We start from the raw sequence: 17,693 nt of genomic DNA, 5'->3' as shown, positions 1-17,693 counted from the left end.
AGACGCCTCAATCCCGTTTGGGGAGGCCACAAACAAATCGCCTCCACGTCGTCCTGTTCCCCGCCATTTCACTGCCCTGCTCCCAACTCACACCCCTCTCTCTCATATACCTCTCCACCCCATCCCTCCATCTCATCCTCGGCCTCCCCCTCCCTCTTTCCCCCTCCACCTCACTCACATACACTCTCTTCGTCAGTCTTTCACCCTCCATCCTCTCCACATGGCCAAACCACCTCAGAGTGTTCCTCATAACGCTTCCTATCACATCCACATCAACACCACAACGCTCCTTTATATTCTCATTCGTCAGCCTGTCTCTCCACGTGACTCCACAGGCTCCTCTTAAATAACTCATTTCCACTGCTCTCACTCTTGACTTGTGTCCTTCCAACAATGTCCAAGCTTCACTTCTGTTTGTTAGAGTTGGTATCACAATACTGTCATGTAGTAACTTTTTCACTTCCATGCTCACTTCCTTGTTTCTTATCACTGCTTTCAAAGAACCAGCAACCTTTCTTCCCTGCTGTACCCTTTCAAGCACTTCACCCTCCAAACCTCCATCCTTACTCATCACACTACCCAAGTACTTAAACATACATTTTCCAATTCCTCACCATCCAACGTCGCTGTACATTCACTGACTTCACCTCTCTCAAAGACCATCTCTTTACTCTTCCCTACATTCACCTTTAGATTCCATTTCCTGCACACTCTCCCAAACTCATCCACCATGCCTTGCAGCTCCCCTTCGTCTTCACTCAACAACACAGTATCATCTGCAAACAACAGTACAGGGAGTTTCCAAACACTATCCTCTCTCACCAGGGCCACTCCAATATCCACTACCCTACCTTGTACCTCTTTTATTACCCCATCCATGAACAGATTGAACAACCATGGAGACATGACACATCCCTGTTTCAACCCAACCTCCAAAGAGAAAAATTCACTTAGTTCACCATCTACATGCACTGCAGCCTTAGCACGATCATACATACTCTTCACAGCATTCAACAACTTTCCATCTACTCCATATATTCTTAATACTTTCCACAATCCTTGTCTATCCGCCCTGTCATAATTTATGCTTTCTCCAAATCCATGAAAACTGCATACAACTTCTTTCCCTTCTCTAGAAACTTTTCCACTAAGGATCTAAGAATGAATATCTGATCTACACAACCTCTTCCCTTCCTAAAGCCTCCCTGTTCTCCAACTAATTCCTCTGTTCTTTCTCTAACTCTGTCAATAAGTATCCTACCATACACTTTTTCCTATTATACTAAGAAGACAAATGCCCCTATGATTACCACACACTTCTTTTTCCCCTTTTCCTTTGTACAAGGGAACGATTATACCTGACTTCCAATCCTCTGGGACTCTACCTTCCTCCCAGGCCAATCTGCACATCTTCCACATCCATTCTACCACTATCTCTCCCCCATGCTTCAGCATTTCACCACACACTCCATCAATTCCTGGGGCTTTCCCCAGTTTAACTTTCTTCATTGCTTCCACAACTTCTATCCTACTGATTTCTTCCTGTCTTCTCAACTCCCTCCTTCTCCCAGCCATTCCCCAGCCACTTATACTCGCATTACTTCCATCCTGTATGTTCAACAATTCTTTTAAGTGTTCTCTCCATCTGCTCACTTTTTCTCCCTTCTCCACTAGTAATCTACCATTTTTATCTTTCACTCCCCTGCAAACCTCACTTCCACCCTGTCTTACTCTCTTCACCTCTTTCCAGAACATCTTCTTACAGTCCCTCCACTTTACACTCAAATTTCTTCCAAATTCCTCATCCACTCTCTTCTTACGCTCTCTTACTAACCTTTTCACCTCTCTCTTTCTTTCTACATATAACTCTCTCTTCCGCCTCTCAACTTCTTCCACGCCCCTATTTCTCATCCATTCATTGTATGCTTTCTTCTTTTGTGCCACAGCCTGTGTCACCTCTTTAGTCCACCACGCTGTTCCTTGCACCCCCCTCCATCTTCTCTTCCTCCCATTCACCACATCACATGCTGCACATATTTCTTCTGTAAATATCCTGTACACACCTTCCACATCCCCCATCTACTCCAATTCATATTTGCCCAATCGTTCCTCCACGTCTCTCTTATACTCTGCCTTTTTCTCATCCTCTTGTAACCTTTCCACTCTCCTTGCAACTACTCCTTCCTCTCGTCTTCCCTTCTTCTATTCCTTCATCTTACTTTTATCCTAATTCTGGCCACCACGAAGTAGTGGTCAGAAAGTCCACTCCCCCAACCTCTATAAGCTCTTGCATCCATTACACATCTTCGCATCCTTTCATCCACACACACATAATCAATCATTGCCTTCCTTTCATTCAGTTCACCACCCACCCTTCTCATGACCTGCCATGTATACCTGTGGATCATTTTATGCCTGAAGAGGGTATTGGCTATCACCAACCCCCTCCCAGCACAAATGTCCACTAACGCACTGCCATTCTCATCTATCGCAGCAGGCACACCCCACTCACCAACTGTTCCATCAACCTTCACATTCCCTACTTTACCATTCATATCACTGATCAAAAACACTCTCTCATTTCTTCGAAACTTTTCCATGCACACTTCCACATTTGTCCAGAACTCTTCTCTCACTCTGCTTGCACGATCTTGCGTTGGTGCATACACACACACAATCGCCCACATTTGTATTCCAACTTTCAACTTTACACACACAATCCTTGACCCAACTGATCCTTACTGTCTTGTGCTCTTCTTCCATCTTTTACTCACAACTATACATACTCCTTCCTTTGCCCTCTCATTCTCACCTACTCCTGCACATATACCCCATCCATACTCCCATTCCCATGATGATGAATATTTGGCTCATGAAATTGGGCAGACTTTTGCGAGTTCTCTATCTTGCTGTCTGGACCCTTCTCTTGCTGTCTGGACCCTTCTCTTGCTGTCTGGACCCTTCTCTTGCTGTCTGGACCCTTTCTAACCCCATCCTTAGGTGGAAAAGAGATCTGGATGATGATGATGATTGTGATGATTTTCACATTATAGACTTCTGCTTACCACTTTATCATAATTTCTTACCACTATCTTTTTTCAGGATCGTGATGTTGAAGAAGGGGCAGACATGCTGATGGTGAAGCCTGGCATATCATACCTCGATATTGTACGCCAAACAAAGGACAGATATCCAGATCATCCCTTGTTCTTGTATCAGGTAAGTCAATAGTCCTGATGTTTTGAGTGATATATATCAAAATTACACAGTGCATCCTCTTAAGGAATCCTCTTACTAGGGATTGCCAAGGTAAAGCTGATGTTTTGCATGGGCTGGAAACAGTGTCAGGTATCAAAACCTGTAGATTATTTCTAAGCATTTGCTAGAAGCTGTTGGGAGGAATGAAATCTAAGGCACTCTGAAGGTGGATGGCAAGCTGGTAACAGGGAGAGGTGGATATCCTGTTTCACCAGCCAGGGCTTAGGACAGTGGAGGGCAACTTGGGACAATTCCCATGACCCGAGCCCATGGAGGACTCATGCCCTCCAAGGTAGTGTTAAGAGGATGGAAAAATATAACATAGCATAGTTCATTCCATAATGGCACATTGGATTTCTGGGCCTGGGTTCCTGCGCTCTTCATGGGGTGACATAGGATTGGATGATGGATGAATGGAAAGGAATAAAGTCAAGTCGCCTAAGGCGCGGCTAATTGGTTCTCAACCGAGCCCATGCCATATAAAACCGCACCATACAAATAACTAAACCTGTGGGAAAAAAACAATTTGGTTCTGGACGTTTGCCCAAAGTCCCCCTTTTCACCCCACTTTTCCTTATTTTTCCCCACTTTACACATGCACACAATCAAGCAATCAGTCAAACAAAAATGATAGCCCACCTTAATCACTTCCTGTATCAGTCCAAGTCATCTCCAAGACCAAAACAAACACTATCACACCAATACAGGGAGCATTACTCACGTATAGTAAATCGTTGCAACAACACAATAATCACACTAGCATAACGTTGGCCTGGTGCTACGGGATGTACACTGTAGTACGATGCTTAGCTGAGAGGTGACGATAGCAGGGGGGCACATGTGAACAAATGGAAAAGATAGGGCTTTGAAGGGGTGGTGGAGCTATGCAACTGATCCAAAACAATGCTCTGCACGCTAGGGGCTCCATCTTGCCTGAGACGAGTGACAGTTGCCTTCCGTGCACCTGGGGCTTCGTACGAAATTTTCCTATGGCATTATCGTTATAGTGGGAAGTTCATCGTAAATTGGATTTTTGGGTGTAACTTTTTTGTTATCGTTAGAGTGAATTATCGTATAACGGTTCAGCATATAACAAGTAGTGACGGTACTGTATGTACAGTTACTTCCACTTCTAACGAGTACAGCAGGTGGTGTGTGTGGTGAAATGTGGCACCACTGTGTTTGTTTACATCGTATGGGCAGACCCGGCAGAGCTTCCCCTCGGCTACAGTATCTAGTACTCACAGAAACAATGTTCTGTCAAGTCATACTTTGTCTGCAAATCCAAGTGTTTGGCACATATGTATAGTGGAAGGTAGAGAGAAGAACGAATAGTAATGCCATTGGATCCCATTGTTTCTCTGACAGGAGATGACTGTGAGGCGAGCTGGAACGGAGGGAAGGGGGACAGGTGGTGGGGGTGCATGTATTGGAACTTTGTCGTGTTTCGTTTTGAAAGATGAAGAGTATGATTATATAGATGTTCTGAGGTGATCTATAACTCCGTATGCAATAACGTGTATTGGATGAATGTATGAGTCTCAGTGTTCGTCATACAATTTGGTGAACAGCTGTAGTTGAGCATAAATGTTAGAAGGTGTGATGTCCGGTGTCTCGAAACGTGGTTCACCTGAGTCTAGTGAGTTGTGACTCAACTGCTGTAACATTTTTGTGGCTGAACCAGAGTGGTCATAAATGATTTATGATTAAGCATGTGACACAACGGTCATACCATGTTGTGCATCATCCAATGTGATTTATTGTGGGGAAAAACAATCATTATATTCTCAAACTGTGGTATAAGTAGATGTTCTGTTGCACAGTATTATAGCCACTTTGCCTCCCTGTAAAACAATTAACTCTAAGCCCTTGGCCACCCCGTTTGGGATCCATGGTATCTGGCAATGAATGAATGAATGATGAGTGTTGGACAGCCATTGGCTTGTTTGCGAAAATAATGTGCAGTCATCATACTGATGGATCACGTGAAGATAATGAGATACTGTATTTGCATATTGATTGAATACATATCATGTACAGTACTGTATTATAATAATTGAAATAACAATGTTACGGATGTTCAGTCCACAAATGATGTTGCTCTCCTCGAGGTGGTATTTCATTACTCTAGATAGTTGTGACACAACATCCACAAACATTGGTCATCGTATATTATACTCTTTATAACATTCATTCATTTTCATACAAGTATTACACATTCAGGCCGTCCTTAGCTCCAGACGCATAGCCTACTATTTAATCATGTGTCTACACTCACACACTGTTCATCCAGAGGAAGCAATATTTCTTTACCATGCATGTCTGTCTGTTGTCTGCCATTATAACACAAAGTTTTAGTATGGTTCCACGGCTGTACAAAATAAATCGGTGGCGTGGTACTGCTGGGAAAGTGTAAAATTGCGTATAGTCTATGTGTGTTAGTGCAGGGAGTCAATACCCTTCACCAATTTATTCACATTCCTGCCAAGATAACAGCCAAAGTCGCGGTTTTGGTGACTGTACTGACTGAGCATTGAACACTCTTTCACCTCCCAGCAGTCTGAATGAGGTCCTGTTTTCAAGCAACAGAAACAGTAAGTAGTGCAGTGAACTATGTAATTTTATATGTAAAGTAAGGAGTGTTTTATACACCGTGTCATCATACAGACTTATACAGTGTGACACAGCCAAGGATAAGCTGGACCTACGGTAGGATAAAAGTTGAGTCCTGCTGGAGCATCTAAGTAAATGTAAGCAACATTGGTGCACCAGCACCTGGATGGTAAAACCCAACCACCATGATCAGGAAAAATACCCACGGGTTCTGAAGCTGCCCCACGTCGTCCAGTAGATCTACACAATGTCACTGATAAGGCTGCAATCTCGTCGTAGTGATGCGATATGGTAAGGAAGTCAATATCAGGTCTCGATACCCATTATACGAGGAAGGACCGGAATTCTGTGAAAGAGAGAGAGAGAGAGAGAGACACACACACACACACACACACACACACACACACACACACACACACACACACACACACATACAGACAGACTGGTGCATTCATGGTGTCATTACAAGTTGCTACAATTCGATACAATAATAGACCCAGGGAAGGATAGAGGGTCCTTGTCTCTATTAGAGTGAATATTGGCCCGATACTGTCCTTGCAGTTTCTGTGACAGAAATGGACACACACACACACACACACACACACACACACACACACACACACACACACACACACACACACACACACACACACACACACACACACACACACACACACACATATATACATATGGAGAGAGGGAGAGAGAGAGAGATTAACACATAGACAGACAGACAGACTGGTGCACTCATTTTCATTATAAGTTGCTACAATACGACACAATAGGCCTAGGGAAGGATAGGGTGATCATTGTCTCCCTTGGTGTCCTTCTACAGTGACGGTAGCCTCATATCACCCACCTGTGACAGTGTGAGCATAACAAGCCCCCTTGTTTACAGGCTATTTGAGAGAGAGAGAGAGAGAGAGAGAGTGTCTGTCTTTCATTATATATATATATATATATATATATATATATATATACAGTAGAACCTCTCTCATTCGGACTATATGTGGGGAAGGGTTGTCCGAATTAGCAGATTGTCCGGACCATCAGGGTAATCTCCAGTTCATACCAAAAACTATCTACATATGGTATGTTTGTTAATTATTAACATATGTGGCATATGTCAACCCTACGTAACTGCAAAAGATGAAAGGATACTAAATTAACCAAACTAATCATGTACGATAGTTTTGTATTGCATAATTTACAGGTAAGGCCATGACAAGAAACTAGCCTACATTTTAAATTATAGTAAGTGACTAAGGCCCGTGTAGGCAAAAAAATAAATTAATTAATTAACTGTAATATTTGGAATAAAAATAAAACTTATGTAGGCAAAAAAGTACCTTGTCTTCTTTGGCATATTGATAACGCCCATATGGGCAAGAAGCTAATGTTTGTTGTACTGTACATGTAAAGCACATTTAAGTACAAAAAATAACCTCCAGTAATCATTAAACACTGCAGAATATTCTGACCCATTTTTGTGTAAGCAAACTCCCCTTTAAACACCTTTATTCATTGCAGAAGCTACACTTGAATTAAGGGGCATGGTAAGGAGGATTAACTTTAGGAATACAGCATAAAAATATAAATGGTTGGTGAACTAGTTGATGGAACGAATGCTAGCATGTGTTTAAACAGGCGCCCATGTTGCGACCTAGCGTGATCCGAGACTAAACGAATGACTATCGCTTTCCGCGCCGATAATGAAAATGACTTTAGAATTACTTTCAACATATTTTTGGAAATTATTATTTTTAAATTTTGTCCGAATTAACAGAAGTCCGGATCAAAGGGGTCCGTACCAAAGAGGTTCTACTGTACCATCATCATCATCATCATGATCATCATCAGCCGTTTTAGTATCCACTGCAGGACCGGCCTATCCCGACTGAAGTTGGGACGATACAGCCAATATATCTCTACCAAGTAGCTTAGGCTGTCTGGTAGAGATTGTATGTAGGGTGAGAAGTGCTTGTAAATGTAATTGTAGTGTTGGAGTGGCTTTGGATGTGCGTGTAGTCTATGAACCAAGTGTAATCGGCCCGCGCAAGCCCAGTGGATGCAAGCGTACTTTGCAGTAAGCGACACTGGTTCAACATCAGCACCCCTTGTGTCTGCCAATGCAATACGTGGCCGGGTGAACACTCTCAAAGTTCATTACCCTGGCGGGGCGCGAACCCTGGTTCACCTGTGTACGAAACGCACACTCTACCACTGTGCCACAGAGGCTCCATATATATATATATATATATATATATATATGTATATATATATATATATATATATATATATATATATATATATATATATATATATATATATATATATATATATAAATATATAAATATATATATATATATCTATATATCTATTGCCAGACACCTCAATCCTGTTCGGGGTGGCCACAAACAAATCGCCTCCACGTCGCCCTGTCCCCCGCCATTTCACTGCCCCGCTCCCAACTCTCACCCCCTTCTCTCATATATTTATATATATATATATATATATATATATATATATATATATATATATATATATATATACAGATATATATATATATATATATATATATATATATATATATATATATATATATATATATATATACTGTATATACATATACACAACGAAAGACAGAGTGAGACCCCTCTCTCTCTCCCTTTGTCTCTGTAACAGTGAATACTGGCCTGATGCTATCCCTGCTATTTCAACTTCAGAAATGGACACACAGTATATCAATCGTAGGACAAAGTAAAGCAGGACCAAAATTATCATGCTGTGTAGTGTGTACCAGACACTGCGGTGGTAGTGATTGTAGGTGGGAAGCAAAAAGTCGTTATGGTATTGTTGCATCATATGAGATTCATAATAACAAGTTCAACAATAGATTTTAATATTACGGATATCTGTGATGCTCTGTCCCATGACGCTGAACACTCAAAACAATATTCCAGAGACAGTTGGAAACAGAATATTTGGTGGGTAAGGGGGTATACCTGAGGAGAGGTTGGTCGGTGGGACGGGGTATTAGGAGAGGAAGGAAATGTTGCAGGAATAGAGAGGGTGGGAGGGCTTGACCACCTTGCTTGGTGGTAAGGTGTGTGTGGAAGTAGACTGTTGTGGAGTAGGAGAGAGTGAGGAGGTGGGCAGGTGGGAGTAGGGTCATCACCAACATGAGCTGTTTGGTGTTGGTATGGGAAATATTGCTCTCTCTGGATGAACAGTGTGTGAGTATAGATGCACGATTAAATAGTATAATGCGTCTGGAGCTAAGGAGGGCCTGAATGTGTAATCCTCGTATGAAAACTAATGTATGAATGTTTTAAAGAGTATAATATATGATGGTCAGTGTTTGTGGATGTTGTGTCACAACTATCTAGAGTAATGAAATACCACCTCGAGGAAAGCGACATCATTTGTGGACTGAACGTCTGTAACAGTTATTTCATTTATTATGATACATGATATGTATTCAATATGCAAATACAGTATCTCATTACCTCCATGTGATCCATCAGTATGATGACTGCACAACATTTTCTCACAACAAGCCAATGGCTGTCCAACACTCAGAGTGGCTATAATACTGTGCAACAGAACATCTACTTATACCATTGTTTGAGAATATAATGATTGTTTTTCCCCACAATAAAACACACTGGATGATGCACAACATGGTATGACCATTGTGTCACATGCTTAATCATAAATCATTTATGAGCACCCTGGTTCAGCCATAAAAATGTTACAGCAGTTGCGTCACAAACTCACTAGACTCAGGTGAACCACGTTTCTAACATTTATGCTCAACTACAGCTGTTCACCAAATTGTATGACGAACATTAAGATTCATACATTCATCCAATACACGTTATTGCATACGGAGTTATAGATCACCTCAGAACATCTGTATAATCACACCCTTCATCTTTCAAAACGAAACACGACGAAGTTTCGATACATGCACCCCCACCACCTGTCCTGCACCCCCACCACCTGTCCCCCTTCCCTCCATTCCAGCTCGCCTCACAGTCATCTCCTGTCAGAGAAACAATGGGATCCAATGGCATTACTATTTTTTCTTCTCTCTACCTTCCACTATACATACGTGGCAAACACTTGGATTTGCAGACAAAGTATTACTTGACAGAACATTGTTTCTGTGGGTACTAGATACTATAGCGGAGGGGAAGCTCTGCCGGGTCTGCCCATTCACTTACTATTATTATGATAAACAAACACAGTGGTGCCACTTTTCACCAAACACACCACCCGCTGTACTCGTTAGAAGTGGAGGTAACTGTACCTGACTCTGGCGACGATAATGCTTAAGTGGAAGGGGTAGGGTTGGAGATTCCGAGGCAAGAGGCGCGTTTCAAATCTTGCTGCTCCTGCACCATAGGTATAGTTTATGCGTGTGGATCTTTTTTTGGGGTCTGGCACCTTGCCGTGTCATAGAAAACCGTGCCATAGAAGCATGCACCATAGGTGACTTAACTGTAGTTATATGTTAAAACATTAACACAAGGCTATGTATAACATTTATGGTACAGAGTTGTGCACTACTATACTTTTATGTCATACTAAAGAGGCCGAGGGATATAGAGTACCTCTGACCTGCTATCTTCTTTTGTTTTAACCTTTTATAGACATCAGTCAGTCAGAAATATATTTACTGCATGAATACATGACAAGTGATAGTAAACTTTAATGTATTCATTTCTTTCCTTCAGTTACTGAATAATATTTCTCACTTTTCTGTACATCATGTACAGGCATACTCCAGTTTAACGATGCAACTGGTTAAGTAAAAACCCATCACTAGGTTGGGTATTGTATCTCAGGGTAGATTTAACATGTAGTAAAGTATAGGGATGCTGTTTTCGAGCCGTGGGATTCCCCCACAGCCAAGTCCAAAACCCACCCAGATGAGTCCAAAAACAAATTTCAAGCTAACCTAAACCTTTGAATAGCCTTAAAACAAGCTAAACTAAGCCTAAAAGGAGTTTACAACTCACCTAAACCCATCATCAAAGAAGTCTAACAAAACCTATCTATTTCTTTATCTGTTGCCAGATGCCTTAGTCCCATAAGGGGTGGCCACAAACAAATCGCCTCCATGTTGCCCAGTCCCCACCATATCACTACCCTGCTCCCAGCTCACACCCCCCTCTCTCATATACCTCTCCACTCCATCCCTCCATCTCATCCTTGACCTCCCCCTCCCTCTCCTCCCCTCCGCCTCACTCACATACACTCTCATCATCAGTCTCTCACTCTCCATCCTCTCCACATGGCCAAACCAGCTCAATGTGTTTCTCCTAATGCTTCCAATCACATCCATGCCACAACACTCCTTCACTTCCTCATTTGTCAGCCTGTCTCTCCATGTGACTCCACATGCTCCTCTCAAATAACTCATTTCCACTGCTCTCACTCTCGACTTCTGTCCCTCCAACAAGGTCCAAGCTTCACCTCCATAGGTTAGAGTTGGTATCACAATTCTGTCATGTGGTAGCTTTTTTACATCTATGCTCATTTCCATGTTTCTTATCACTTCTTTCAAGGAACCAACAACCTTTCTCCCTTGTTGTACCCTTTCATGCACTTCACCCACTAAACTTCCATCCTTACTCGTCACATTAGCCAAGTACAAAAATGCACTCACATTCTACATATCCTCCCCATCCAGTCTCACTGTACATTCACTGACTTCACATCTCTCGAAGACCATCACTTTACTCTTCCCTGCATCCATCTTTAGATTCTGTTTCCTACACACTCTCCCAGACTCATCCATCAAGCCTTGCAGCTCCCCTTCATCTTCACATAACAACACAGTATCATATGCAAACAACAGTACAGGGAGTTTCCAAACACTGCCCTCTCTCACTAGGGCCGCTCCAACATCCACTACCCTACCTTGTATCTCTTTTATTACCCCATTCATATACAGATTGAACAGCCATGGAGACATGACACATCCTTGTTTCAATCCAACCTTCAAATAGAAAAATTGACTCAGTGCACTGTTCACACGCACTGCAGCCTTAGTACCCTCATACTTTTTTTTTTTTTTTTTTTTTTTTTTTTTTTATAATGTGAGGAAGAAGAAACCAAAGGCCACAAGCCCACAATAACTGTTCCCTCCAAGAGAAAAACAAAATACAAGAGAGAGCCAGATTCAAGATCCGATCATTTTGAGATGCCTGGACACACTGCGTTTGAAAGACTGGAGATCATAGGAAGCAGGAAATACAGACAGAGGGCGGGAGTAATGGTTATGTCTTGCATTAGAGAGTTGGACAGAAAAGGGAGGAGAGTTTGCTGTTAGATGGGTGCTACACGCCCGTCGTAGAGGTGGAGGAATGCATGCAGGCAGTTCAGAGGAGCAGTGACCATTGAAGTAGTGATAGAAAAGAGATAAAGATGCAACAGTGCAGTGAAGAGACAGGTTGAAGGGAGTCAGTAAGAGAAGGAGAGTTAATGAGACGAGAAGCCTTTGACTCCACCCTATCGAGAAGAGTTGTATGTGGGGAACCTCCCCACACATGAGAGTTGTACTCCACACAGGGGCTGATAAAACCCATGTATAGAGTCAACAATTGTGCAGGGGTAAAGAAGGAACGTAGTCAGCTTAGCACACCTAATCTCTTGGAAGCATATTTTACAAGAGACGTAATATGATCTTTCCAAGATAAGTCCAGAGTGAATGAAACACCAAGCAAATTCAAGGATGATGCAGGATTAAGCTGAATATTATTAAACCTTAGTGGGTACACCTGTGAAAGATTTTGTCGCATTGATAGGTGTAAGAACTGAGTCTTAGATGCATTAAAAACAACCAGATTATTTTTACCTCAGTCAGAGATATGAGCCAAGTCAGACATTAGGTGTGCCATAGCCTCATCCCTTGTTTGTTGAAGTAACTGCTGAGATGGGCGTTGCTGGAACCGAATGGAAAGGTGAAGAGTGGAGTCACCAGCGTATGAGTGGATAGGATTAGATGTACAGCTTAGGAGGTCATTGATGAATAAAAGGAAGAGAGTTGGTGATAGAACAGAGCCCTGAGGAACACCACTGTTGATAGATCTAGGAGAAGAACGATGGCCGTCTACAACAACGGCTATAGAATGACCAGAAAGGAAGCTAGAGATGAAGGCACAGATAGAAGGATAGAAACCGTAAGAGGGCAGTTTAGAAATTAAAGATTTATGCCAGACTCGATCGAAAGCCTTTGGGATGTCAAGTGCAATGGCAAAGCTTTCACCAAAATCCCAGAAGGAGGATGACCAGGAGTCTGAAAGGTAGGTGAGAAGATCGCCAGTGGAGCATCCTGACGGAGCCCATACTGACGATCAGAAAGAAGGTTGTGATAGGAAAGATGCTTTAAAATTTTTCTATTAAGAATTGACTCGAAAGCTTTTGAGATCTATCTATCTATCTATCTATTGCCAGATGCCATAATCCCGTAAGGGGTGGCCATTTGACTCTGAGTTATTTGTTTTACAGGGAGGGGCACTAACCCTCCACCAACCCACTTGTTGACACATAGGGAGCATGTATGGTTTGGTTATGTGGTTACCACCCAGCATTGTAAATGGTTTCTTGGCTTACAGGAAACCATTTGGCTTGTCACTCAATATAAAGCCACCTGTAATGGAAAGAAAAACAGTAGGAAGTGACAGGAAAGATGGGAGAAATAGGAAGAGAGGTACAGGATGTTAAAGCAATTGGATGATAGTTAGGGGGTTGGGAATGGTCACCCTTATTTGGGACTGGCTGAATGAGAGCAAACTTCCAGCAAGAAGTAAAGGTCCAAGTTAATAGACAAAGGTGAAAGAGTTTGCCTAGGCAGGGTGCAAGCACAGAAGCACAGTTCTTGAGAACAACAGGAGGGACTCCATCAGGCCCATATGCCTTGTTAGTATTGAGGCCTGTGATGGCAGAAAATACATCAGTTGAAGAAATTTTAATGTCAGCCATGAGGAAGTCAGAGGGGGGAAGTGATGGAGGAACAGCACTGGAATCATCTAAGGTGGAATTGGAGGAGAAAGTCTGAGCAAAGAGATCTGCTTTATCAGTGGAAGAAATAGCTACAGAGCCATCAGAGTAGAAAAGAGGATGAAAGGATGATGAGGTAAAGTTGTTAGAAAGGTTTTTGGCAAGGTGCCAGCAGGAAAGAGAAGAATTCGAGCTGGAGAGTTGAGAGCATTTAGTCATCATCATCATCATCATATCATCATCCAGTCCTACATTGCCCCATGAGGAGAGTAGGAGCCCGGGGCTTGGCAGTTGGTCCTGACATTTAAGATAAGAGTGACCAGCCTCACTCATCCCTTAGTGGCATTACGTGAGCAGTAAACCACAACCATCCCTTGGATATAAACCTTCACCGGCTCAATCCGATTGGAGCACAATAATTACCCACTAAACCACCAGGCGCCAAAATTTGGTTATATGGTTACCACCCAGCATAGTAAATGGTTTCTTGGTGTACAGGAAACCATTTGGCCTGTCACTGAGTGTAGAGTCACCCACGGGCAGAAGGAAGAGGAAAGAATGAAAGACAGAAGAGGGAGTGTTAAGTCACTCGTAGGCAGAAGGATGAGGAAAGAATGAAGGAAAGAAAGATAGAAGAAGATGGAAGGAAAGAGGGATGGAGGAGAGGACAGGGCAGACACCCGAGAGCAACACTACATTGAATGAGTGGATGGTGAGTGCCCCTACCTACCGCAATAAAGCATTTAGTACAGATGAAATTATTTTTAGCAGTGCGAAGAACAGACTTAGCACGATTCTGGGCAGAAACGTAAAAAAGATGTGATTCAGGGGTGGGTTGGCTCCAGTACCTTTTATAGGCCCTCTCCTTGTTGCAGACAGCATCAGAACTAGCGTGATTAAACCAAGGCTTTCTTGCATTAGTCAAAGGATTTGAGAAAGGAATGTATGTTTCCATGTCTGAGAGAATGACCTCCATAATGCGCAAGGCACACTCAGATGGCTCCCGGCCATGGAAGCAATAATTATTCCAGGGAAAATCAAAGAAGTACTGCCTGAGGGCCTCCCAGTCCGCAGCTCCGAAGTGCCACAGACGATGTTTCTTTGGAGGGCCCACAGGCCATACCGAAGCGATAGGACAGGTTAAGGTGATAAGGTTGTGATCGGAGGAGCCCAACGGAGAGAAAAGATTAACAGTGTAAGCAGAAGGATTAGTTGTAAGGAAGAGGTCAAGTATGTTGGAGCTCTTTCCAAGGCGGTCATGGATATGGGTAGGGTGCTATACAAGGTGTTCTTGGTCGTTAAAGATAGAAAAGGTGTAGGCTTGTTCACCAGGTGGATCAGTGAAAGGAGAGGAGAGCCAAAGGTGGTGGTGAACATTGAAATCTCCTAGAATGGAGATTTCAGAGAAAGGAGAAATGGATAGAATGTATTCCATCATAGAAGTAAGATGGTCGAAGAATTTTTGGTAGTCAGTAGAATTAGGGGATAAGTAAACAGTGCAGACATACTTAGTCAGGGAATGACAGGAAAGCCGAAGCCAGAATGTAGAGAATTCAGAAGAATCGAGTTCAGGAACACAAGAGCAAGATAAGTCGTTGTGTATATATACACAACAGCCACCTTTGACTTTGAAATGAGTATAGAGAAAGTAGGAGGATACAGAAAAGGGTTTGCTGCCAGTTGCCTCAGACAGCTGAGTCTCAGTTAGGAAAAGAAGGTGACGTTTAATGAAGGAGAGGTGGTTCTCAACAGAGTGAAAGTTGGAGGAAAGGCCACAAATGTTGCAGAAATGAAGATGAATTGAGTCACATATACTCTTCATGGCCTTCAACAACTTCCCATCTACTCCATATATTCTTAATACTTTCCACAGTCTTTGTCTATCCACCCTGTCATAAGCTTTCTCCAAATCCATGAAGGCTGCGTACAACTTCTTTCCCTTCTCTAGAAACTTTTCCACTTAAGATCTAGGAATGAATATCTGATCTACACAACCTTTTCCCTTCCTAAAACCTCCCTGTTCTTCTCCAACTAATTCCTCTGTTATATCCCTAACTCTTTCAATAAGTATCCTACCATATACTTTTCCTGTTACACTAAAAAAAATCAAACTTAGTAAATTGTACCCCAAAATGACAATGTTCACCCCAGCAGTGACTAAACCATATTAATCTAAGTCTAAAAACAGTTTATAAATCATCCTAAACACAAAATTTAAGTCTAAAACATTATCAAAATTGGTAAAGAAGAAACAAAACCCATCGTTATACTGGGGTTTGGCCATCTTTCAGTGGGGTAGGGTGGTATTTCTACTCCCATCGCTATGCCAGGGTTTCGCATTTAGGGGTATCATATCTCGGGGTCTGCCTGTACTATAATTTCCTTGTTATTATCTTACTTTTTAGAGAGGGAGGCTGAAGTGCTGTGGCACACCAAGATTCTTTTAGCAGTGTGTTAATGTGCTGTGACACACTGGCTAGGGAGCAGCCTAACCATAAGACTTCGAGTATTATATAATCAACACAGTTTTTAGAGGGAGGGGCGCCTGTTGTCTATAATCTTGCCCCAGGCTTGGTGATACCCTTTGGCGGTCCTGTCATCAGCATTCAGGACCAGTTCCTGACCATCTCCATTTGCTGAACATTTTCATTGTTTTTCATAAACACAGAATAAGCCAGCATACTCTCACAACATCTGCCTCCAGCTGTCACTCCACACAACATGCACGTTAGACAGCACGTCTTGTGTTCCCTCCAACCTCTTAATAATACAACCTTGAGCAAACGTGGCAACTCAGGGCTGTCCTGGCCCTCATTGAGGGACTGTGCCAGCAGCGGTTATTGCAACCACAATTATGCTTGTCAGTGGAGAAGTGCAGGTTCGGCCTGATATTTTAACAACATGTGTAATCTTAGTGCCAGAGGATGGAGGACAGCTGGAGGGCCCAGACAATCACATCAGGTCCTCAAGAGGAGGTGAAGAGAGATGAGGAGAGCAGTACAGTTAGGCCAAGGGAGAGTGACATGGTGAGGCTGGTGGAGAGCAGTGCGGTCAGGCCGATGGAGAGCAGTGTGGTGAGGCTGATAGAGAGCAGTGCAGTGTGGCTGATGGAGAGGGATGCGGTGAAGTTGATGGAGAGGGATGCGGTGAGGTCAGTAGAGAAGGATGCGGTGAGACCGTTGGAGAGCATAGTGGTGAGTGTGAGAGAGAGCGTGCTGGTGTGGCATATGGGTGTGCCAGTCAGCAATGAAAACAAGACAGATATAACCACAAAAGACTCTGGATGGCTGCATTGATGCTGTCACATGGTGTCCTTTTCCAGCATCAGTTTCCCAGAGTTTATGTGTTGATGTGTTTGCAGGTGTCTGGGGAGTATGCTATGCTGTTCCATGGAGCTCAAGCAGGTGCTTTCAACCTCAGAGTCACACTCATGGAAGTCCTCACCTGTATGAGGCGAGCAGGTCAGTTTTATAAGAACATTATGTACACAGCTGTGAGTAAAAGCTCACTGTTAGTCCCCAGCCAGCCTTGTGTCGTACACTACCATAGTTCTAATTCTTCTGTAAATGACGTAGAACATCCTTCCTCCCTTTTTCCCTTTTGTTGTATGGTTCATATTGTTGTAATAAAAACAGTTCATGAAGCATGTCCCATCGCCACAAGTGACAGAATTTTTGCTCATGGATTTACACGTGCAAGCCCTAGATTTGGCGTACCCTTAATCCCTACCACCGGTCAGATTGGAGCATTATCTGTTACACTGAGCATACCTGTTCATAGATCTTCTTGCTGTTCTTTCCTGCTCATTC

General features: G+C 42.8%; 1 protein-coding gene across 1 annotated transcript in view; it reads left to right on the top strand.

Annotated features, from left to right (window-relative positions):
* The window catches only part of Pbgs (Porphobilinogen synthase), a 106,649-nt gene that overhangs the window by 53,263 nt on the left and 35,693 nt on the right, over nucleotides 1–17,693 (top strand). The window contains exons 6-7 of the mRNA XM_080276700.1: nucleotides 3,103–3,219; nucleotides 17,246–17,345. Of these exons, the coding sequence (XP_080132826.1) occupies nucleotides 3,103–3,219; nucleotides 17,246–17,345 (217 nt within the window). The remainder of the gene's footprint in view (nucleotides 1–3,102; nucleotides 3,220–17,245; nucleotides 17,346–17,693) is intronic.

Source organism: Coenobita brevimanus, chromosome 66 (assembly GCF_032717465.1).
Source record: "Coenobita brevimanus isolate Jiangsu-jjx chromosome 66, ASM3271746v2, whole genome shotgun sequence".
Classification (NCBI taxonomy): domain Eukaryota; kingdom Metazoa; phylum Arthropoda; class Malacostraca; order Decapoda; family Coenobitidae; genus Coenobita; species Coenobita brevimanus.
The sequence above is the reverse complement of the archived record's forward strand: the minus strand, read 5'-3'. Positions and strand labels throughout refer to the sequence as shown.